The 25,120-nt window shown below is 40.0% G+C and overlaps 1 protein-coding gene across 2 annotated transcripts in view; it reads right to left on the minus strand.

Moving 5' to 3' along the window:
- Positions 1-1,304: 1,304 nt before the first annotated feature.
- Positions 1,305-25,120, minus strand: part of HHAT (hedgehog acyltransferase) — a 147,119-nt gene continuing 123,303 nt past the window's right edge. For both annotated transcript variants that reach the window (XM_017811609.1, XM_017811608.1), the window contains one exon: positions 1,305-3,424. In XM_017811609.1, coding sequence (XP_017667098.1) covers positions 3,333-3,424 — 92 coding nt within the window. In that variant the 3' untranslated portion in view covers positions 1,305-3,332. The remainder of the gene's footprint in view (positions 3,425-25,120) is intronic.

Raw genomic sequence — 25,120 nt, forward strand, 5'->3', positions numbered from 1 at the left:
CAAGCCCCCCCTTCAGCAATTGCGAGATGAGACCGGCTCAAGAGTTAGCAGTGACGAAGGAAATTAAGTGGGTGCGCAAAAGAAAGGACAGGCCCTGCGTTATTGCTGTGACTAATAACAAAATTGCTGCAGGTTTTCACAGTTAAGCTGTTTTTCTTCTGACCTGTGGTAAGCTGGTTACTCCAACTAAGCTGCTTTAAGCCCTCAGATGTGAAAGAGATATGTGAGCAAAGCCTTGCTCACCCACCAATCAATGCAGAATTAAAGCCAGAGCCATTTAGTGTAATCTTACCATCCCCCGTAATAATGATGGCTGGGAGGGCTCTGTTAGCCAAGGAGGGGCTAGGGGAAGGATGTCTGTGTCTGTGTGTGTACAAGGGACTTGATTACTAGAGCTTTGTGGTAGCCATTAAAGCCATATATTAGGTCAGGCTATGCTTGGCAGTCTCTTAGGCAACTTTTCAAAATCACTTCTGTACTGTTTTTGTCAGTAGCCATAATGTGTCTGTCCAGCTCATTTTCAGAGCCACTGCCTTAAGTTTTTCTTTTTTTGGTCACTGCACTTTTGTGACTTTTAGGGTCTCTTAGCAGTAGAAGTCATTGTCTGCTGTTCCTCCCACAAGAAGTGCCTCCCTTTGGTTCAAAATTACCAATGTCTTACCTTGGCAATTTCTGTCTTTGTCAACTGTTTCCCACATCCCTTAACTAGCTTTTCCTCAGTGTTTGGAATTCTCTCTCTCCTCCTCCCCTTACCTATTTTTTCCTTTCATACACGGGATGGCTACTTCAGTCTCTTCCAGGTCTCTGCAAACTCATCTCTCTAGACTGTCACAGAGGACTTGCTTGGAGGATGGCATTTTGGGCTACCACACAATTACCTAAGGTGCCATCTGACAATGAAGAGTCAGTTCTCAGGTCATGCTGAGGAGTGTGTTTCCAAGCTGAAGGCGTAGCTGACCATGCATGTTTGTAGTGCTTCAGGCACAGAGCTGTGTGTCTGACTGAGCGTGCCCCATGCTGACAGCTGCTGGATAAGCAGGACTGAGAAGGAATTTTGGGAAGCATTGTTTTAACTGTATGCTATTCTTCTCAGAAGCTTCACATGCTGAAGCCTCACCTTAGCCCATCAACAAAAGGTGTATTCGCTTTTTAAACTCACACCATTAGGGAATGCGTGTTCCATGCATAACACAGCAGGGATAAAATACCCATCCTGCAGGCTTCCAGTGCACAGTAGTGTTTCTTCACAACAGTGGAGCACTTACTTTTCTTACACCAAACCACAGCTTTCCGAGTTACAGTTCTCAAGCCAACAGTCCGTTTCAGCTTTATTTATACAAACAGAAAAAGATACAAAATTATAATATATATATATATATATATACATATATATATAAAGCACTGACAAAAAAAAAAGAAAACTATTTTAGTTCAGAAATAAGGATACTTTGTATGACCTTCAAGGTCATTTCCATATTGGAGCTGGAAGTTTTGCATGCATACAAATTGGAATCCAATCACTTAGTAGCTCCTCATTTCATGTAATAACAGTAATCAATAAGACTGAAGAATAGACTCATGACTTATTGCTCTAATGCTAATTCCACTTAAGTACAAAGTTTGAGTAAAGTTTGAGAAAGTTCTTGCCCTTAGCTCAGTGCTACCCCAAAATAGAAGCCAATCTCAGATCCTTTTAGTAAATTCAGAGGCTTAGAGCCATCTACTTTGCAGCTGACAGAATCCCTGAAATCATCTTAAGTCAATCAGGAGGACCGTGTCTCTGGCCAGGCAGCATTCAAGGTAAGTCTTGTTTTCAACAGCCCATGGTATCTCCTGGTAGTAAGGGCTTCCAGAGGAAATCATGGCATTCTCATGGCAGGGGAGGAGGGGGGAATCTTATCATAAAGGGCTGGAGCTTCTACTTTGAAACAGCAAGAGATGTGCTTGTCTCCAGATGGACAGAGAGCTGAAGCCTCTGCCCTTACTTCAGGAACAAATGGAGGGTAAAAGGAAGGCTGCTGTAGTTCTGAGCAGCAGATACATCAGAAACGCAGGCAATAAACTGAAGCCTGCATCAGGGACTGAATTTCTTGTTGAAGCTATACCAGACTTGGCTGAAGCTGCAGGAGTGATGCAGTAGGTCACTAAATGTGCCTCCCAACAGACTGAAATATCTGCCAGTGGCATGGAACAAGTTTTGACACGTGTCCTTCTGCTTTGGGTGGAGGAAGCTGCTTTTGGAAGAAGTCCTCTCCAGAACTGGTGGCCTTTTACCATGCCTAGGAGGAATATCTAACTTTAGAAAGACTAAAGGTCTTCTGGCTGCTCTTCAACATCAGTTTATTACAGCTAATTTGATGTCACTGTATTGGACCATTCTGTTTTCTTCTAAAGGTCTTAAAAAGTTACTCCTAGGGTGTCTTCAATATTGCAGGAGCTGATTGCTTGGACACCAGAGAATGAAGGAAACTGAACAAATTTACCATTCACCCAGACCTGGGTTATCTCCCTTCATAACAGAGCAATACAAGAGGCAGACCGAACATTTCCCTTGAAGGTGGGACTTGCCCCATTATAAGGGTAATATTTTATGCTTTAGCTCTAACATAAAGCAGAGAGCACTTAAAGCTGTAAGAGCATATTTGATTAAAAAGAAAAGCTGTCCCTTAAAAAAAGACCTACCTCCCTACTCCCTCTTTTTAAAGAAAGAAAAAAAAACAGTCCTAAGATTACCAAAAAAGGGTGTTATTTTAAAGGCAAAATTTTAAATGAAGACATAAAAAAGAAAAAGCGGACTTTGCTACAGTAGATAGAAAAGTAGCTTAAGGCAGAACTACTGCAGCCAATGAGAATACCAAAATGTTCTCACTTATATCAGAAAGCAATCAAGAAGAACTGATGAGCATCATGCCCTTTATGGAGTAGTGTAAGTGGAGGGCACAGCCCTCCATGCCCCTAGACAGCAGCTGTGAGAGATTGGGCTTTTTGAATTCTCCAAAGTAGAAGAATTTTTTTTCTTCAGTATCTCAGAATAGGCACCAAAACATTAAAACAATTTTCAACATATATAAAATACCTGTTCTGAGATGTGTGCTTCCAATGTACGGAGATGGTGTTTTACAAAAATAACATAATTCAAAATGCTTAATAATTTCTCCCACCATTAGTGTTTCTGGTTCATTTTCTGCATTCGGAATCCAAAATCAACTAAATGAGCTTTATTTTTTTTAACACAATGACTGAATTCTTGGTCTGGCACACCCGTCTGTAGATAGGATATGCAGTGTAGAAAAATCATAAACCTGCCTTAAAAATAATTGTTTGCATCATTCCTAAGTCGCAGCATACTTTTGCTCCCATTCAATTCCAACATGAGAATAGCAGTACAGGAACCCGAGAACAGTCAGTGTCGCCCATGGCCAACCTAAAAATAGAAAAGACAGACAATCCTAGTCAGAATAATTAATGATTACTTCAAGTAGAAATACTCTTGAGATGACCAACTTATGGTGCTTCTAATTAATTTTATTAGCAATTCAGTCTCATAAGGAAGTAGAGTCAACCCACAAAATTTGAAAATGGAAATCTGGATTGTTAAAGCTTCAGGGATGCCTGACCCACTGCCAGCTCCAGTATTTTCCATTTTTAGGGAACTGGACTAGGTTTATTCCTGTCAAATTAAAAAGGTCTGTTTCAATCCTATCGTTTGGAGTGGGTTTGTCTATCAAGCAGATTCCCTGAATGAGCCCTGATGCTTTAAGCTGGCTGTGGTGCTTCCCAGGCACAAAGGGATGCACAGCCACAATGAAGGTTATTAAAAATATGAACAAGTCCAGTTACCAATTCTGCAAAAGGAGTCTGGGGAAACCTCTGATTAGGGCTGTTTTATATCCTGCAGCTGGGTGTAAAGCCTAATGTATGCACTCTGCAGCCCACTAACAGCTAATGGGGTCAGAACACAATTGTGTCAGCGTAGAACAGACAGCCCTGTCTGCCTGATTTGCTTGATGCCTAGATTATCTTTTAACTAAAAGACTGACTCCTCCAATATATAAAACCTTTCCTGGAGAAATAACATTTCATTATTATTTCAATTTTTTTTTAATTAAAGTCACCATCTTTTCACATGAACTTTTCACAGCTAACAGCAGTAAGCAGGAGGTTACAAGTCAAAAGGTCTATTGCTTTCCTGTAGAGTTGTAAAAAATTTGAAAAACCAGTAATCAAGTAAATAATTTTGCTTTCCTTGATCCCTTTCCTGGCACCTCTGTTTCTTTGTTCATTCTCCTCCTCTCTTTAGAATTTATGAAATTTAGATCTTATATGTTGAAACTTTCAGCATTAGGCCTCCATGTTTTTTGGTGTGTGTTGTCTGTGAGAAAGGGACAGGGAGGAAGGTGTTTGAGGGTTTTTTGGTAGCTTTTCGTTGCTATTGTTGACGTAAGAATTTTGGTAATATGTATGACTGGTTTTCTGCACGCTGTCTTTGAACTACCAGCACTTGCTTCTGAAAGAAAAGCTTCAGTGCTCCTTCCTGGGGAAAACTCTGGCCTGAAGGAACCTGCTGGCAGAAGTAAGATTCCCGTTTGGCCTGGAGAAGGGATGGAGAGAAGTTGTAACCTCTTCATGTGATACTCCAGGAAAAGCTCTTTCCAAAGCTATATTTACAACGTGTTTTGCAGGCTGGCTTTGTCCAGGCTTCGAGCTAATTCCAGTCTGGAGACTAGTTTAATTGTGCTCACATCTAGCTGAGCCTTAGCTTAACACCATGCCCTCAGCAGGGCTCACAGTCCCAGGCTGGGTCCTGCACTTCCAGGGACCACATGTGCTAGGACCCTTCCTCTCTGCTCCAAGAGCCCAGGCAGTGTCACACTTCATCCTGGAACAGGTTCAGAAAGACTTGTTTTTTCCCCCTGTGAACATCTGTGTGTTTGCTTCATGAAACTCCAATTGTTTCGGCCTTGCTTTGTGGTGAAATACAGTCTTGTAACCTGACTGATTTTCATGGAGATATTTACAAATATTAATCCCTTGCCCTCACAATACCCTAAAGTAAAATTATATAATTATTTGTTTCACAAAACAAAATTGCTGAGGTATCTCCAAAGGGATTTTTAACAATGAAATCATCTTGTTTTTATTTCAGTGAAATTAGTCTACAGCAGATTGGGTTTCACCCTCAATAGCAAGCTAAAGCCCAGCTGTGCTTTGTCTCTGCTAAAATTGCACGTGAAAGTATGTCAATAGATGTAATAAAAACATACCTCTTCTGGCAGCAATATTGTGGGGGCTGCTTTATACAGACATAGCCAGAAAATTAAAAAAGGACTGAGTGTAGAATTGTTCTTCTTTTGTAGGAGCACTTTGGAAATTTGCTAGATACATGTTTTGCATTTTCAAATACTTTAAAGCTCTGGCACACAGAAAATGTGCCAATGGTAGTATTTAGTCTGACTTGTTTGCTATCCCCAGCCAGTGTTATTAGAGATCTTGTCAGTATACCTAAGTATGCACTGGAAATATTTTCTAGATATCTTAGATTTATGATAAGATTCCTCCATAGTACCCAGAACCTGGGTTCATAGGGTTCTCAGCCACTATAATCATCAGGCCTGTGGTAATCCGCTTGGAACGTGGGGAGTAACAGTAACAGGTGTCCGGGTGGCCTTCAACACATCATCTCCTCCTGATTTAATGAAGATGAGAAGGAAGGGGGAAGACAAAGTGACCATACAGGTGAGGGGAAAAAGGGAATTTTTTAAGTTTAATCTTGCTACAGTTATTCTAGGAGAGCTGCACAGATCCGAAAGCATTTCTTGCTGCACAGGTGGGAGGTAGCTCCAAGCAGGGGTAAGAGGGCACCTCTGCCTTGCTGGCCCTTCCTTGCCATACTGAAACCACAAGCACTGCTGCTGCTGGGGGGGGGAATGCATGTGGTGCTTCGGCTGCAAGCAAGCGAAGCAAAGGCATCGTGTTCTGCTCCAAGGCAATCTCAAACTGGCTCCAGTCCACGCAAGGCAGATTTGCACAACTGCAGCCACACCCGAGAAGCAGTCCAAGGACAGCCTGAAGCAAGAAGGGGATATTTAAACAGTTTTCACACATCTCTTCCATTTTAGAACTGGTTATACAATAAACGTGTTGAAAAGTCTGAAGAACTTGGTCCCCAGAAGGTGATGATGTAGGGAGGACACGTGGATCAATGCTAATCCATCAGGGGCACAACTTTAAATTCTGCTTATGGTGTCATCCTTGTATGTGACCTCCATAATCAAAGCAGCGTGGTCTGCTCTCTTGCAAGGTATGTTCACAGGAACCTTGTTTCAACAGTTTCTCCTTGTGAACCCTTGTGAACAACCAAACAGTACTGATGGTCTCAGATCCGCAGTCCCAAGGACTACCATTCTGCTCCTACTCTCAGATACCATTCAGGGGCTGTTTCTTCTGGTGGCTCCCCAGCTTTACCTGCATCCTTTTAGCTGTGCTGTAACAGTCTCCAAACTCTGCGTGGAAAAGTACCTGCCTGCATTTTAGATCAGTCATACATAAAATGTACTCTTAGAAACATTACTGGGTTCAAATCAAGCACTAGGCTGTTAAGAAATGACTGAATTTTGTCTATTCAAAAACATGTCACATACCACCTTAAATCTTCCATTTTCTTGACTGGTTTCAGTAATTTGATTTTAGGCTTGAAGGCCAAGTTTCATAAGATAACTCAGATTTTCATAGGGTTTTGTTTGTGGGAAGATGAATTTGTATTCATTAACACATGCTTTTTGTAAATACGAGGACAAATTCATATGCTACTTGCAAATCCAGCAATATTTGTGAGCTTTATCTGCACAAATTTCTTTTAAGACAGCTGGATGTCCCTTTTAACAAAGGAATGCTGGGTGAGAATCATGACCAAATTCTCTGCTTATTGAGATGTATGCTGCTCCACAAAACATCAAACTCCTTTGTGAAGAGGATTGCAAATTTTGTGGAGAGATAACAGCAGTACTTTCTCCATCTATCACATAACCTTCTTCCAAAGATGTCTTCAGTCTCAGCTAGGCATGAGGGACTCTTGTCCCACACAGGTGATGGACTGTCCAGAGGTCTTGCTGGTTAAAACCACATTTTGATACTCAGCTTTTAGCCTAATGAAAGGAGACTTGTCTTCATTACATGATCAAGACAGAATTAATATGAACTTGCTGCAACAGGAACAGCTTTTGGAGTTACTCTTTCAACTTCCTCCAGAATGTTTCTGGATAGTTTGCAAACATCTAGAAAAGGTAATGTTTCTGGCACACTCTGGATTTTAATGGGAGTGGGCCAAAACTAAGTTTTCAACTCAAAAATAACAGTTTGGATCACAGCTCTCAGAAGACCAGTTATGTCCTTATTACCTCAGTTCAAATAATTTGAACCAACATTTAACCATGTATCCAGAAGGAAGCTCTTTCAAATTTCCTAATAATCTACAGTAATGAGAAACAATCACACCAGCAATGTTTTGGGCATACCCAGGTTTCACATTGTCATCAAGACACTAGGAAAGAGTCCTTTGTTCCTTCCAACCTGTGAGATGTAAGAGAAAGGGACAGTACTTGCATTTTGCATTTTCCAAAATTGCCTTAGTGGCTTTTGGACCTTAATGCTATTTTTAGATGTGACTTGGCTGTACAGTACCCAGAAGTCTTCAAGTGCAGAGTAGTTATTAAATCAATTCAAGTCAGGAAAAGTAATCTCTCTGAAAAGCATGACTTCAGGAGCATACATCTTACTCTGACTTTGATTTGGAAGTGCCTAAGTTGCTGTAAGACTTAGCGCTCAGGAAAATTTATCCTTAAACAAAAGTTCAAATGTGACAAGACATTGAAGCAACTCCTCTGTAGAGTGGAATTAAGGAGACATAATGGTGGGAAGGAGGAAGAATAAGCACCAGTTTGTCAAGCGTAATAAAAAGCCAAAGCAAACCAGTATTTGAGGCCAAGACATCTCTTACCTACAATTAGTAAAATCCTTAGAGAAGCAGTAAAACTACCACATTTTCCAAAAAAATAACACATTCAAACCCAAAGATCTGTTGAAAGAAACCTATTATTTAGCCCAACGTTTGAAGCAGACTATAAGCTCTGCATTTTAAAATTTTAATTTCATGTGTGTCACTTCCAGGTGGACCCCTCTGACCATTACAGCAGGGCATGTCCAACAGCACATATTACAATCACGGTGCAGTCTGATACCCAATTACTCTTTAGGTATTTGGAAAAAAAACCACCTTCCTGTTTTCAACTGTGTTGTAGCAAAGCCATAACCTGAACCATACCAGGGTTTTTTGCTGCTTTCGGCCTCCACATTGCACAGGTAGCAAAGGACACACAATAAATTCTCACAGCCCTTGATGTCCCAGCTGGGCATCTCCATCCTCCCACCCCATGTAAAGCAGCACACAGATTCATGGGGTCTGTAAATTCAAGCTGTCACTTTGTCTCATTCTCAGGCCCCACCTAACTGCTCTCACATCTTCCCTCTCCATCCACTGTGCAGCCTGGGACCAGGGCAGCTCAGCCAAGGGGAACCAGCTTGGGAGATTAGGTAAGGCTGACCTGACCTATTGCTATAGATTTCCAGGTGTTGAAGACACTTTAGCTTGTGGGTGTGGAAAAGGTCCAAATATTCAGAAAAAATATTACTGTACAATAGGTAGTATTTCAAAGGAAGACCAGGGAAATGCTGTAAGGATAGCTCAGATCTGTCCCCTGCAGCATCTGAAAACATGACTGAGAAGGACATAATTCTAAGCTTCCATGTCTAGACCTGAACCTCAGCCAGTACACTGGCAGTAACCACAAAAGCTTCCTCTTCAGCAGACATGAAGTAGTTTCCAGCTAAAGACGTTAACAAATGCGTAACATGGTATTCTACTTATGTGAATTTTAACCACACCAACCTGAAGAAGGCTTACATCTGTGGCTTTCTGAGGAGTACTTATCACTGCTGAGAAAAACTGCAAATGGATAGATAGCAGTCCAAGACCATTAGCTGCAGCACAGGATGACTGCAACTCACTCAGATCAGCATTACTGAAAGCAAAAAGCTACAGTCTCTTAGTGTTTTCATAACGCAAACAGGTTTTATTTAGCAGATAAAGGTCACAAAAGTTGTGGGTTTTCTGTGTTCTTACTGTGCATGGAACCACACTTTACCATAGCTAAAATAATTTTACTTTTATATTTGATGGCATTGAAGAAAGTTGTGTGCTGACAAGGACTTTCTTAAGCAACAAGAAATCAATGTAATCTACGTCAGAGCTAAGGATGCTGACCACACTTTTTCCTGTTAATTAGACAAGCTTCAAATAAACAATTTCATAGGTAGAGCTCAAAAGATAGATCTATCCTATAGCTTTTATAAAGAAAAGCCTCAACACAATTCAATTGTGATGCCAAAACTATTTGCATTGCATTTAGTATCTACATGAAAGACAAAAAAACCCCCAAACCAAACCAACCAAGCACCATACTGTGTCATTTGCTGTAAATGCTCTGTGGATGCAGGTATCCATACAGGATATGTCTGCCTGCATGGATTCTCTGTTTTGTCTTTGGAGCTAGAACCCCATTAAGTGCTAACTAACCATGACACTAGCAGCTCTCCAGATGCGGCACAATGCAGACTGGAAAAATTATTTCCCCTGTATGATGTGAACAGGATGATGCAGGTAACTTCACTCTATGTTTCTTGGTGTGTTTTTGTGGTATTATCTGAAAATAATTTTACATTGAGCATTTTTACTTCTAAACCTGCATAAAGCAAAAAAAAATTCACAGGAATGATGCCTTCTGCTTCATGTTTTAAAATAAATCTTCACCCTCTACTAGTTTTCCCAGCAGAGCTAGTCAATGTAAAAAAGCCTGATATTTTAGGCCGTAATTGTGGTCTCATGCATATCAAGTTGACTCTGGAGTAATTCAACTAAAATCAAAAGAACCATATTTGTGCTACTGCTGAATTTGAATTAACAGTAAGGAAGACTGCTGAAAACTGCCTGTTGGAATCTTCCTGCCACAACTGCTAATTGGAAAGAAAAAGAAACCTAAACAACCAGCTTTAGTTTTCAGATTATGAAGGGGTGAATCAGAAGCAACCCTCCTTCTCTTCCTAAGTCTTTAGTTGAGAGCTACATACAGCTAATATGAAATCAAAGCCCACAAAATATGAAATCTAAATGCTCATTTATTTTTAGAACAGAGACAAAAGCTTTTAAAAGCATTATTGTAAACCAAGATGCATCTTCACCCAGAAGCAAGACAAAAGAGCTACCTCTTTGAAGGTAAAATGCAAAAAAAACCCCATTTTAGAGTAATATATTTGGCTTAGGGCAGCACTGTCTTCATCATTAAATGTCTGTTCAGGTACTCCCAACACAACCTCCTGGAATATGGTGGGAACAAGTATGTAAAGATGACACTTGCAAAGATTTTACATTTTTCACTTGTAATTATGCTCTGAGATCATTACATGTACCGTTGAAAACACCAGAGCCACGAGCCTCCTTTCATTCCTTTCATTACAGTTGCAGGATGAAACAAGAGAATGAAGAGTGAACTCCCCAGGAGAACAGGAATTTCACGAAGGCAGAGCCAGGAACATTGCTGTTGCCTGGCAGGATCCTGAGGTGAGCATCTGCCTCTTATTGAGCAGAGAGATACCCATGTATACAGAAAGATATGCTGAGCAGAAAGGTGAATAAACTTCCCCTCTAATAGAGCCTGAAATTTCAGGAAGATTTCTGTATCAATCTAACTGGGGTTCTTGCATTTAGGTTTCTATGTCAGGCTTTTCACATACAACAAAGCTCCTTCTCATGCCTCTTAATGCTAAGGAGCTCTTGAGAAATCAAGGCTATATACTCTCAAAACAAGAGGATTTAAACCAGGGATTCAGACACGCGCCATCAATCACCAGCAAAAAAACATTTGGGCAAAAAGGTGAAGCACTGTGATTTACTTCCCCAACCTGATTTCTGGCTAACGTATCCTGAAATGGTCATGAATATTAGATGCTTAAATGACTGTAAAATAATTCATTTTTAAATATGAAGAATTAAGGATAAACGAATCACAATCCCCTTCCTACCCGCAATCAACTTTTTAATCTGCAATTTTTAACTGTCCTCCTCAAAAACACATTCCCAGACCACTGCAGCAATTCGATGGTACTGCCATGTCTCTTCACAGCATTAAGAATAAGAAAAAAATCTGACAGTGTAACAAATTTAACAAGTATTTACAAGCAGCTACGTTAGAAACAAACAAACTGCAATTTCTTATTGCAGAGCTCTGGTACCTGAAATGCTCTGTGTAATAAAAACCATATTACCTGTTAGAGCTTATTGTAGTAAGGGAAGAGCTGAGAGCACAATGTTAATTTACAAGAACACTGCATTTTGATAATTGCTATATCAGTATAAAGTTAACACTACAAGCAAGGTCATTGAACTGAGTTCTCACTTAACAGAAATCCAAATATCTTGAGGGATGGAAGCGCACAGATAAGGTAACCAGGCAATCTTGCAGTCGCTTACTGAGCTGTACCAATCGATTCAGGACTGAGGCATTTTGAATGCTGCTGGTCTCAGCCTGTATGAAGTTACTCACTTCCCTTCTGGTTGTCTCTTGTTTTCACAGCATCACCAAAGGGCAAAGAAAAGGCCTGATGCAGAGTTAGGACAGGCAGCCCTGGAAGGACAGTGGTGCCTGAAGGTGGCCGGAGCCAACAGAAAACGTTGACAACAAACAATCTCAGCCCCGCTGGTGGCATATCACCATGAAATGGAATTACTGCAAGTTATCTCAAGCAAAAGGCCCCTACAGGGTTGACCAGTTTTTGATAAAACAATTGTTTCACTTCTCACCTGTGCAAGCTAGCCTGACCCTACTGCAGCCCACAGAATCATAGCAATTAAATAGAAGAATTATCAGTAAAATAGTTCAATTATAGATACTTTGTGGATAATATTAAATTAATTTTAACTTTTTGGGGAACACAAGTCTATGTTAGTCCATCATCAAGGCCAAAGAAAAAAAACTGACTTAAAATTACTTTAAAGACATCAATAATTAATTGACTTCAAAATTAGACAATTTGCTTGTAGATCTAGTGAGTTTGGGGAGGAAATATCTTATTTGCTGTTTTTTGTGTGAATTGGGAGTGCAGTTTCTGCAACACAGAGAGTACCTGAAAATACATGTCTACCTACGTGAGCTGTGTGAGCACAGAGGTCATCTGAAGTAAAAGCTAGCAAACCATTCATCACTTGTGTCGGAGAACACAGATTAGAAATACCCAGGCATCTATATCAATGTGCAAAATTTGCCAGCACTGCCAAATAAAGGGACCTCATTTCCTAAGCCCTGCTCCACTTTTTTGAGATCTGGTCTCAGGCCAGTAAGCAGCCACCCAAGGAGAGGAAATCTGATCAGCGCAAATCTGAGCGAGTCACCTACCAGCGTGGTCACCAAGATCCAAATGATTCTGTCAACCTTCGAGCCCCTTCACCTGTACACTGAGAATAAAAACACTTCTTTGCCTCGTAGGTGGCTTAGAGGAATGCACATGGAAAGACTTAAATGTTGTTAAAACAGACTAACTGGTCTCCTTGCTTTCCTGTTTTAAGAAAGCTTCCTGAATAGCTGCTGAATGGGATCACTCACAATGTTTGTTTCAGGTAAGATGGATGCACTGGTGGAGAAAAGCATTTAGAGAAACAAGCCTGCAACTGCAATAGGATTTTATAAGGTGTCTTTATACCTTTTCTTTTATTGTTATATCTTTAGCAGCATATTCCCTTTTCTAGAAGGAAAAAAAGACAACCCTCATCACCTTTACATTACACAGAACTATAACCAAGTACAAAACAGTACTACTAAGCCTTGCCAGAAAGTCCGTGCCTATATTTAAATTGCCTTATTTAACAACATGCAGCTTAGTGCAATGAGATATAATCTTTCCATGTGCTTTTCTGGCCCACTAACATTAGCAAGTAGCATGATCTGATGCATGGCTGTTACACCCTCTGTCCCACCTGGGCTCTGTTATTCAGTGTAATACAGCAGTACTGTGAATCTTTAACGTGACTGCTGATAACGCCAATATACACCTCTTGCTCAAACCCAACACACACCTACACCTCTCTGGAGGGAAGTAGCAACCCATTTATATACGTGAACCCTGTAGTGTTCAACTAATTTTTTGTCTCCTTGCCCCGGTGTGCAATGGAGTGACAGCCTCAATCGTGTTTGATGTTGATGTAAAGCAGTCAGCTGTACAACCCCAGACCAAGGGACAGGAGTGGGCCCCAAGGGCAGCAAGGGGTGGATTTGCTTGACCCTCTCACCAGAAGATGGCTGGGCCCTACATGGATGCAGGGGACATGAGGGCACAATAGGCTCTCATTGCCCTGACCAGTCTTAACAGGGGCCTTGACATTGCCCCTGTATTTAACTAACATAAAAGTGTATTGTTTATGGATATACTGTACAGACACTGTGCCTGATAGCAACTTGACTTCCCAGCTTCACCCTGCCTTGGCTCCACCACCTTGCCAAGCCCTGGCTGGCACTTTGGCCGACCCTGGTTGATGCCAGTGCACTGCTTCTGCCCCTTGCTGAGGCATATTGGAGAGGTCAGGGTCCTGTCAGCCTCGCTGCCTCCCTGCTCTCCCTTCCTGATGGGGTAGCTTTGACAGCAGAGGCTAGGCTTCCGTCCAAACCACCGTGGGATTTCTCCTAGTGCTAATTTCACATCTCATGGGAGAGAAATATAATGAGAACTGGCTACGAAGCAGTCATTTCCATTTGTAAATGGGATAGCACAAAGGAAGAAACGAGAACAAATTTCCATATGTACAGTCTCTGCTAAACAATCATCTCTGCAAATCTCTCCACAGTGTGTGTGGTGCATGCTGCCTTCTTTACGGTATCAGTCACACAATCAGAATAATTAATTAATCTAGGCACCATCACATCAGCTCAGAGGGTCCGATACAACAGAGCTGGATCCGACCTGATTTCGAAGATCACGGTTCACGTGCAATGGTGTGGCCACCATTAAATATATTAAATATAATTAATAACTAATAATAACTAATTAATGCCGCATCTCAAGTGGGCCCAGACCGTGATCGAACATCTTTACTTACAATCACTACATGTCAAAACAACACTTTCTCAAGTCCTCATTTTTAAACTAAAACACCAAGGTGAAGAAGTTACCTGCCTGATGAAGAGACCATGGTGGCTACAGAGGCTGGCTGGGCATGGATGAAGCCAGCATTGAAGAACCATGGAGTGCAGGGTGTCCGTAATTTACACTGATTAGCTGGAGAAGATCCAAAGATTGACTTTTTGTTGTTGGGGTGGAGGGGGAGGGACAGACTATATGGCTTGCCCTGCTGAAATAGGCTAGTTTTGTTCTGAAGGCACTGTCACTCCTGATCTTGACAAAGAGATTAATGACAATTTCTTTGGCAATAATTTGCATACCTAACAGAGAGGACAGAAGGTTCATTTTCTTCCCTTCCCCTTTATTTTTGGTTGGATCTTCTACTGGTAATACATGAATTATTACTAAAAATCAATGCCTCATGCTGAAATAAATATTCTGAGTGACATGGAAGAGCTTCTCAAAATGTTATGCATGGTCACTGAATGCAGCTGATTTTTGCACAGGAAATGGACATTTAAAGAGAAAAGTACCTGTTTATATTACTGGTTATTTACTCTATTTAAAAATCTTAAATGCACAATCTGGCTGTCCAGCCACCATATACCACCTTACTAATTCCTTTCAAAAAATATTTTTAATGGATACCAGAAAGGTCTGGTTTTAGGATCAAATTTTCTGACACAAGTTTTAGCATCCTTCACATCTACTCACACGGTACTCATCATATGGGTCAAAGCTGCTCAGATAACCCTCTGTTTTCCCTTTGAAGAATTACTTTGCATTGGGATTTGCCTCAATGTTCACTTTACTGCAGAACCGCAAGATAACTATGGATAAAAGACCTTCCTCTGTCCTTCAGTGTTTCAGTGAGTACTGGCCTCAAGTGAAGAGCACAGCTGCAGTCAAAGTTTGTTGTAACAAAGCAGCCTGATTAAATAAGAGAAATTTACCATTTGGCAGAGTCCTTCAGCCGTTCATAAAAGTCAAAGATAATACTTAATGTTTTGATCAGAAACTGTGCTTAAGTCTTTGACTTGCATCCGTGATGACCTTTAAATTACATTTGAATACATTTCAATTACAAGGCAGAAAAATTACCTTGGCAGATGGACCAAGGTCATTACCAATTTACTAACATGTTTACCTTCCCTTTTGCTGAAGTCCCTGTATCTTCTATGGCTTTAGAATAATAAAGTATTTTTTTATTCTTCAGAGAGTGATGTAGCTTAATTTGTTTTAAATTCTAACCCAAATTACAACAGATGTTGTAATTGTTGAGTGGAATACTTGAGAAGCTGTAGCTCCATTTTTGATCTGTTATTGGACGCCTTAAAACACAATAAATGGAAGTACAAAGAAGGACAGAAGCAGAAGATTGACTCAAATGCATTGGCATCACTCTAGAAAAAGACTCTGAAAAACTAAAGCATTAAAGTGATCAAGTCAATCTCCAGTAAAAAGGAAGAAATATCACAGGTGCACTGAGAACTCAACGAGGGAAACAGCAACAGAAAAGATGGGAAGCAAGAATCAAACTCACAGATTTGAAAAAAAGTTAACTTTTCACTAAAAAAGAAGCTGTGAGAGGCTTCTTCAGCTCCCCAGTACTGATCTAACAATCCACTTAGAATATGAGCAAAGAATGGGCACTATACGCTACCATAGACCACAAATGGTCTTAATCAAGTACGTTATGAGAGACTAAAACACTCAAGCACTCTTGTTAAAAGAATGCTCGTTGTTTAGAAAACTACATTGTAAAAAAGATTCAATAACAATATTGTTTTTTCAAATCTGAGGTGGTTATTTTTGTTTGCTTTTGTAAAAGCAAACAAAGCTTGAATGTCAACATTAACTTTCCCCAATGCACATGAGTGTGCCTCAGCAGGGACAGCAGCTAGGTCAGCTTGCCTTGTGCCTCTGGTGCCTACATGTATCCTATACGTGCAGAACAGATACAAAAGGTCATGTGGCAAAAGACACCACCAAAAAATGATCAATTTGTAAATTGAAGTTAGTACTAACTAGGGTGGCCTTCACCAAATAAAACCAGGTCCAGTCTTTTGAGCCTTCTTTGAGAGCTAATGATGCCTGTTTTGTTTCAGACTGAATACTTTAATTAGTCCACGGTGAAGAGTTGTAGGCTTGGTACAGGTTGGCCAGCAGATTAATTATAGCTGTAATCTCACTAATGCAGAAAAATTTTATTGCCTTCCTCTTGAAGATATAAGTGGACATAATCTTGTATCTCAATCAGGCTTAACAGAACATTAAATATTAGTGCTGTCAGTAGCCAACTTCTTTAATGAAGGCAGCAGTACATAAAGCTGAATTGAATTATTAATTAAATTACTCCTGCAGAACTCACATGATGGTAGAAGCATTCTGTAAAAAGTCTTGAGTAAATGTTAAGATTTTCAACAAAATAACCACTGTCTTTGATTAACAGAGATCTAATCAGACTATACATTAATTTGGAATCATCTATGAACTGTCATGGAAGTAATTTGTGTCATCTCAAAACCAGTACAAATTTGTCAAAGTACTACATGTAATACAAGGTTTTGATGTAATTAACTTCAGTGATTAAAATGCTCATAAATTGTGTGTCCTTGGCTAAGCACAGCACTGCCATGGTCTCAGTTTCAAGAGAGTTCATGGGTCAGCACTTACTATTGTAACAGAAGTACAGGAAGATTACTGTAGGCAGACCTGTACAGTTGGTTTACAATACTACTGTGCCAGCACTGAGATGAAATCATAGATACTTTATGTAACACCACAGACAGTGGGAAGATACAGAAAGTGCAAAGTGCAAGCAAGACAAAAAATCCTAAAACCCACCCTTATTTTTTCACAATGACAGGGGAGACTCAGCATTTTAAGATGTGACATTGGGTCATGTGGTGGGTTTTCTTTGTTTTTTTATTTTGTTAGTAGCCATGCTCACAGTAGCACCTGCACACCATGTTATAGCAACAATACATATTGCATTTGCTGGGGTAGTAATTGAACTAGATATTCAATATTCAGCTGACCTAGCTGCTGAATATTGAACTAGATTGCCAAAGGGAAACATGCTTCTCCCCAGAAAGCTTAAGCTGGAGGCTTGCACTGGAGCTGCCCCTGATGCTGGGCTCAGCTCTCTGCCTCCTTTAGAAGCTGCTCCATGGCTCAGTCAGAGTCACTGCATAAACACCCCAGGACTTTCTGTTTCCTCACAGCTTGCACACTCCCCTGTGGCAGAATGGAAGAGAATGGTCCTCTGCCTGCTCCACAGACTACATTTGGTTTCTATCCAGTAAATATTTGAAGTAAAACAGACTTTCCAGCATGGCCCACAACTGTCAGAAACTAAATGAAACACATCCTACAGATGCTTCCAGACTGTCTTTAGCATTCCCTAGGAAGCATCAAGAGCCCAGACTATGTGAAAAATATCTCACTTCTTTACTTTACCTGAGCAATGGGGCAGTAAAGGTGAAGGCAAATTTTCAGAGGAAGAAAAAAACCACACAAATAAAGACAAGAGCATCATAAAGGACCTCTAACCTTGGCATGACAGACATATACACTAAGACAGACAATCCTGGAGGAAAAAAGGGGCATGGAAGAGCTATTTCATCTCAAAAGATACATTTTGACATTTCTTCTAGACTGTCAAAGCAGGTAAATGCTGACTCTAGTTTCTCCTGTCCTCATCTCACAACCTTTCATCAGCAATAATGTTACTTAAAAAAGAAGTAAGAGATCTTTGTAATGCAGGAGCCAGCTCCACTGAGAGACAGATCAGCAATGCTTATTGCAATGAAAAGGAGACACCTTCGTGTTAGTGAGTGATCATGACTTTTTAAACAGGGACTTGACCTGCCTAACCCTGGCATAGGTCAAACAAATTCAGGCATGCCTAATTTATGGCAACCCTTTCTATACACAATACAGTGGATTTTTCATGCCCTGTTACCACTGAAGACTTTACTGTCAGTTCAAGAAGCACAGAAACCAAGGAACTGAAAGGATGTTCCAACACAACTGTGTTTCTGCTTCATGATCACTTCTTGCTCTTCTATCTGTGCTACTGAGCTCTGTTCACAAACACCAAAGAAGTTGGTGTCACAGCAGGGCTGTGATAAAGCACATCGCAGGGAGGAATGAATGTGAGCTACTGACCGACAACAGGCACAAGAGCCAAGATCTACTCCTAGTTCTGCTACTGACTTATTACTTCTCTATGCCTATATTTCCCGTTGCTATTTGTAAAGCAAATAGCTTTGGAATCACAAAATTCTTCAAATGCTTAGGTAAAAAATACAATGCAAAACAACAAATAGATTGTCTTCAAATACTTAGGTAAAAAATACAATGCAGGACACACATCTATTGCCGTATTTTACTGCTCAGAAGCCTGGCAACCTTAAAGGGATCAAATTCAAAAGAAATTAGAAGAAACCATGCTCACTCGCTCCTTAGAAATTAGAGTGACAATTAGAAATAAAGCAGGTTTATAAGGATAGATATTTTGGGACATTTTTGAGCAATTTTTTGCAACATGTTGCTAAATGCAAGACAGGTTGTACTTAAATAAGACAGGTGCTACTTTTTTTTTCATAAACAACATCATGATGTAAAATTTGCATCTTATCAAACAGGTTAGCTCTTACAGTGATATGCATAGAGCTCCATGACAGTGCCACCATCAGGCTCATTTGGAAAGGATGTCTTAAAAACAACAGAATCACCTTGCTGCTACTAGGAAAGGTCTATAACCCTGGTTGCTGTAATTGGGACAGCATTTATGTTCAGCCTAAAGCAGCAAGATGGTATCAAATGCTATAGTAAAGCTATATGTCCCTTACAACTAAGCTACACACAGATAACAATATAATGAGGTTCAATCCCTGTTCTACATCATTTTGCTGGTAAAGGTTACAAGGGTATTCCTGCCATTATATGCTGTTTCAACTCAGGCAAGAGTTATATTGAACTGGAACAAAGCATGGAGTTATGTTAGATGTCCTGGTGGTACAGTCTGTGGATATTCCTGCACTTGCAAAGTGCCCTCTACATCAGTATGGCCCCAAGCATACGAATTGAGAACACAGAACAAAGCATCAGCTAGAGAGAAATCCCTTCGTGGTTTTTCCCTCTTTGAAAAGTGGTCCTCCAAATGAATTCTAGACCAACTCCAGACACTCTTTAGGAAGTCATAAGTCCTTGAGAAATTTGGCATCTTGAAGTTATTCTACATCCCTCAGAGTTAACCTCTCCTAAAGGCAGTGGACCAGAGCTTAATTACTATGGCTCTCCCTCCAACTAGAGCATGTCTCTTTCCCTTACACCAAGGGGAAGCCTTTAGTAATTTTCCTCCAGGAAGCACAGTTCATTATATGCTGCTGTCAAGTATAAAAGAGCTTTTGGCTCCTTTAGATTCTTTTTTGTTTGGTTGGGTTTTTTTGCATCATGACCCAGAATAAAAGGCAATGCGTATTGAACTGTTATGTCATAAAAGACACAACTGCCACTATACAAGTTGAAGCAGCTCAATAGCTGAAAACAGCAGCTTCCTGCAGAGAATTGATGTGACAAAACTTGGACTCATTTTTGGAGTCAGGCAATAGATCTTCAGCCCAGCATAGGGCAGCAAGTTTATCGAATGCAGGCTGTGTAACACTCAGCACGCAGTTTACCCAAATTATCTTTCTGGCTTTCTGTGAGACAGCCTCACTGCTTGGAGAAGATTTCTCAAAAACATCATCTTGATGGTGTTTTCTAAGGCTATGAAAGTGTGAAAGAAACAAGGCCAACTGCAGTAAATGTAAGGTTTAATGAATGTAGGATAAGCTCCTACTAAAATTTTCAGATGACATAACAAGGCTAGATTTAAATCCTGTGGTCTTTGTAGAAAATGGGTTTACCTGTGAAAAGAAGATCCAGACATTTAAATCTGGTACTGGCAAAATGGTGGGGATTTTGCCACCAATTTTAAAGGAAATAGGACCAGGTTGCCAGGGCATGATGCTCTTCATTGTACAGTGACAACCACTCCCAGCAACTCAGCTGGCAGCTGAGAACTCAATAATTTGAGGTACTTGGCTTGGAAGTAGCTGAAATATTGATGCCTACCTCACCTTGGAAATACACCATTTGCTTGCAACTGTTATTTTGGGGCTTCACATTTATGAATACATGACAGGACCTTCTCTCAACAATCCTCCCTGGCCCCACCCTCCAAACTATCCTCCACACCTTCCCATCTAATAAAAGGTGTACATTTAATATTTTAATAAACAGCAGCACTTGAGTATTAAAATTATGTATCTCTCCAGTAAAACAGTTGAAGTAGAGGACAGGAAAATAAACAGAGCTTTTTGAGTACTTCAGTGAAAAAAAGAAGGCACAATTTTGCATAGACAGATCAAAAGACTTCTATAAAATGAATTTGTATAACAAATAACTACCAGACTTCTGGAAAGTGTTAGATCTCCTAACTTTCATGAAAAGCATTTGAAAAACAGAAGGTGACACTTTTGTCTGCTCTGAATCTGCAAATTTCACTTGAATGAATTTTGCTATAATTTCTCCATCAGCTTTCTCGCTGCAGCATTTGGTTACCTTTCAGCTACCACCTTACCCATCTTCAGAATCATTCTGTGAATGGAAACTGTTTCACCCTTTCACCCTCCCCACTGCTCTTCTCCAAAACCTGTCAAGCTCCGCTACCATTAATACTCACTATCATGAGCAAAGTTGACCACCAAGTATGGGATGTGAGCAGGCAAGTAATATGTGCCTCCCAGGCACCTGGCAAAGATTTATTCTCCCCCAAAACCAGAGAGAGAACAGAACAAAGTGAGAGTCACTTTTCCTTTACAGTCCAGTTCAGCTCCTGGGGAAGCCCTGTGGTGCTGCTCCAGGCTGCATCTCTGTCTAGACCACAGTGCACGACCTGCAAGCACTAACATGCAAGACAGAAGGATGCAAAGAAGTGTCAGCATACACCAACATTAAGGCTCAGTCCTGTAGTCCTGACATAGTTTCAGATCAGACTCTATAAATAACTTAAATAACATTTACATATCAAAAGAGCACAACTGTCTTTGTTCACTTTAGCAGGAACTCCTGAGTAAGAAAAGAGTGGTCAATTCTCATACGACTGAAGGCCAAATCCTGATAGAGGCAGTTGTTCCTCACCTCTGTGGCACAAATCTATGTACCCTCCGTACTTCCCTTCCCCTTTTCCTCATCTCTGACTAAATGCTAAGTCTTGCCTCTAGCCTTTCAAAAAAATCCTGCCAATCTGGTTGTATGTAGTTCAGCCCCATACCTGGAGATGCCAGAAGTATGGTTGAGTGGTTTCTTCTAGGAATTGGTCTGAGGGAAAGTAGAAATAAAAATTAAAAAAAAGCCCCCAAAAGAAAATAAAGAATTAATAGTCTTGTAGTAAAAAATCTGAGGTGCTCCCAACCTCAATTGTAATATATCGATTCAAATTTTTTTAAGGATTATTACGGTACAGAAATGTTAATGTTACTCTTCAGTTTTCTAATATCACTATTAGAAAAAACTAAGAGTATGCACTTATTTTGGCATGAATAAGTACTCAGGGTTCAAATGTATAGAAATATTTATGTTAAACATAAACATATCCTTTCAAAGCTATTCTGCCTCTCAGTTCTTATTCAGTAACTGTTTTTAACTAGTAGGTGGGAAAACTGCTCATAGTTATTTTCAAGCTCATCCCACTGGAGTAGTTTGAAAGCCACAGAGTTTCTAAAAGGTCTGGTGTGGCAAAAGGGAAGGCTGTCCCAGCATGCCTAAGCAGGACTCAGTGAGTCAGTGAGATATGTTAGAAGTAAGTTTGACTCCTTGACTTTCCTGTTCATTTAAGCATCAATTCACCTATATCTGGGGTTTTGCCTTAGTCAGTATGTTTCAGGCATTAGAGGTACTTTTGATTTGGGGAGAAAACAAAACAAAACAAAAAACAAAAATAATTCTTCAGGAACCCAAACCTGCAGCCTCTTTGGAATTTTCTTTATCACTTGTATCAGTCACTGATTAGGAAACAGCAGTGGAGAAGACTGGCCAGCCTTGAAAAACCAACGACACACAGTCTTGTGAACGCAGATTTCCCTTCATTGTGTATGCAAAACACACAATTCAGCTAAAAACAACAGAATGCTTCAGATTTACTTCTCCAACATGCTCTTGGAATTGCCATTAAACCCTAATTTTTCCCTTTGATCTTTCCAATCTTCTTTCCACTTTAAAAGATCTCTGGTGGCAGGAGCAATCACCATCAGACTCTCTCAAATGAGCAGCTCCAGGCTTTTGAGGTTTTGCTGAACACAGAAATACATTGACTCAAACAGCCCTGGGAAAATAGACGGAACTAAAAAAAGGCTCATAGCAAAGGATAAAGGGCTTTTCAGGAAATATCACAAAATTGTACAAAGCAACTTCTAACCAGGATTGTTTCCCAAGAATCTACATGACAACAATACTGTAACAGTCAAAATGGAAACTGTATTTTCAGCTACTGAGAAAAAGAGGAAACTTCTGTTAGTTTTGTGAATTCAGGTATGCATTAGTTCAGCCCCCACCTTGGGAGGAAGACTCCTCGGTCTGGCACATGGCATGCCAGTACAGAGTAAGGAAGAGTAGGTCCTCCAGTTCCACGTTAGGAAGATTTTTCCCTAGGTGTGATATTACATGGTAAGTCCAGATTGTTCACCAGCCACCCACTGACCTTTCCAAAATCCTCCTTAATACTTAATTCTGCATTTTATAATTTTAAGCCAAGTCAGTGCAGCAGGAGACCATGTGTGAAGAAGAGAAAATGGAAAGCTTAACAAAAACCAGCCTCCCCATGTCCACAAGAACTCTTAACCTGAAAGATTCAAAACAATAATGCCTGGCTCTAGAATACAGCTTCAACATCAAAGTGCTTTACAGACCTCACGTATGCTGCAATAAAAGACTCGGGAAATATAAAATGCTCCTTTGTCAGGACGACCGTGTCAGCAATTCTGGTTTAAGTATGTCATGTCAGGAGACTTCCACCAGCTGCCCTGAGGGCTTACTCCTAATCTCACAGGTTGCCCTGTAAAAATCTTTCAGACTCTGTAATTTATCGAGCAATTGTTGTGTGCAAAACTTAGCACCACACAGATTTAGAAAGAGCATCCAAACGGACAATGAATATGTATAATACATATATCTGTTGGCAGAAAGCAGCCAGAGGCTCTTACTGGAATTTGCTCCCATAGTAGATGTGAGCGACCTTAGAGAGTGAAAGAGGAGGTGCAGGCACAAGGTGTGATGGAGAGAAAGACTTACATAGAGCAATGGAAGGAGCAGTTCAGACTTAGGACTAGAGATGGCAATGGAGCAAAACCAGTAGGCAGCAGTGCATCCTGATGTAAATGTAGGAAGAGTTAGACTCGGGAGCTTGGGCACAGCTGGTAAGATGAGAGATACGGTCCAACACTCAAAGAAGTATTATTTTTAAAAGTTGCATCCACGATTGGATGGAGATGAAAAAATTTATTTTAAATTAATTTTTAGCATGTAAATTACATTTTAATGCATTTTGCCTTTTAAACAAACTTGTTTAAAATTTAGTAAGAACTAGCGATGACTTTCCTGAATATCTGATTTTTCTGTAATCCATTCAAGTAATTTATATAAGAAATATTGCATTACTGAATCATCCTGTAAAGTTTAATAAGTTAAAAGAGGATGATTTTATATGAATGTAGAAATGGAATATAAGAGCTGTAGCTCTGGATGTCAATTCAACTTCTATGATAATGCAGTAAATAATGTGAAAGAAGTATCTAAGTGAACTCGTTCCCTGTTTTAAGCACTTTTCTACCACAAATGCAAGTATCTTTTATTTGGATAATGAAAATGAGGAAATTTTGTGCTAACCAGTTTTCAGTTTCTATTTTCTCAGGATATATTCTGGAAGATTTTCTTTAAAGTAGCTAAAAGTTAGAAACACAATGTGAACCTAAATCCAGTGTTCCTCATCTTCCTCTTATCACCTAGAAAGCAGGTACTACAAAGTAGTAGAGCACCTCTTCTATGAAGAAAGGCTGGGAGAATTGGGATTGTTCAGCCTGGAAAAGAGAAGGCTTGAGATGACCTAGTTGTGGCCTTCCAGTACCTGAAGGGAGCCTACAAGAAAGGAGAGAGACGATTTACAAGAGCATATAGTGACAGGACAAGGGGAAATAGCTTTAAACTGAATGAGAGTAGATTCAGATTAGGTATTAGAAAAATTATTTTCTGTGAGGGTGGTGATGCACTGGAACAGGTTGTCCAGGAAAGCAGCTTCTACTATCTTCTAGGAGGTGGTATGTAATATTTCTTAATTCACTCATGGAAGAGAAATGTCCTATTTAGTTCATTTAAAACTCATAATTAGATTTTGATTAAACAGCCCAAGAATTGAAACACAGTGCTCAGACACCAATAACTTCTAAGAAGACAGTTTCAAAATATTTTTAATCAAACCCAGTAGAGACTGTTTTTTTCAATAATAAGTGGATCTCCGCAATCAATGCTTACTATGTTTGGTTGACCCAACTCATATAATTTAATGCAGTCTCTGCATGAAATGCATGAAAACTGTCTTGTAAGAAAAGTTCAGCTAGGAAACTGAATCTCAGCATTTGATTTCCAAAAGCCTGAGTTACCATGTCAGACAGAAGGTCTGAAGCAATTCTGGAGAATTCTGTTTATAATAAATGGAGGCAACCAATAAATATTACTGCAACCAGTCAATTGCGTGTCTGGAATGTCAAACTTCATGGAACACTGGTAGTTAAATTGCCTCACTGAAGAGAAATTACGTGGATTTGAAAGGATTATAAAAGGATAAAACATCCCA

The sequence above is a fragment of the Lepidothrix coronata genome, unplaced genomic scaffold, assembly GCF_001604755.1.
Source record: "Lepidothrix coronata isolate B3197 unplaced genomic scaffold, Lepidothrix_coronata-1.0 Scaffold33, whole genome shotgun sequence".
In the NCBI taxonomy this organism is placed as follows: Eukaryota; Metazoa; Chordata; class Aves; order Passeriformes; family Pipridae; genus Lepidothrix; species Lepidothrix coronata.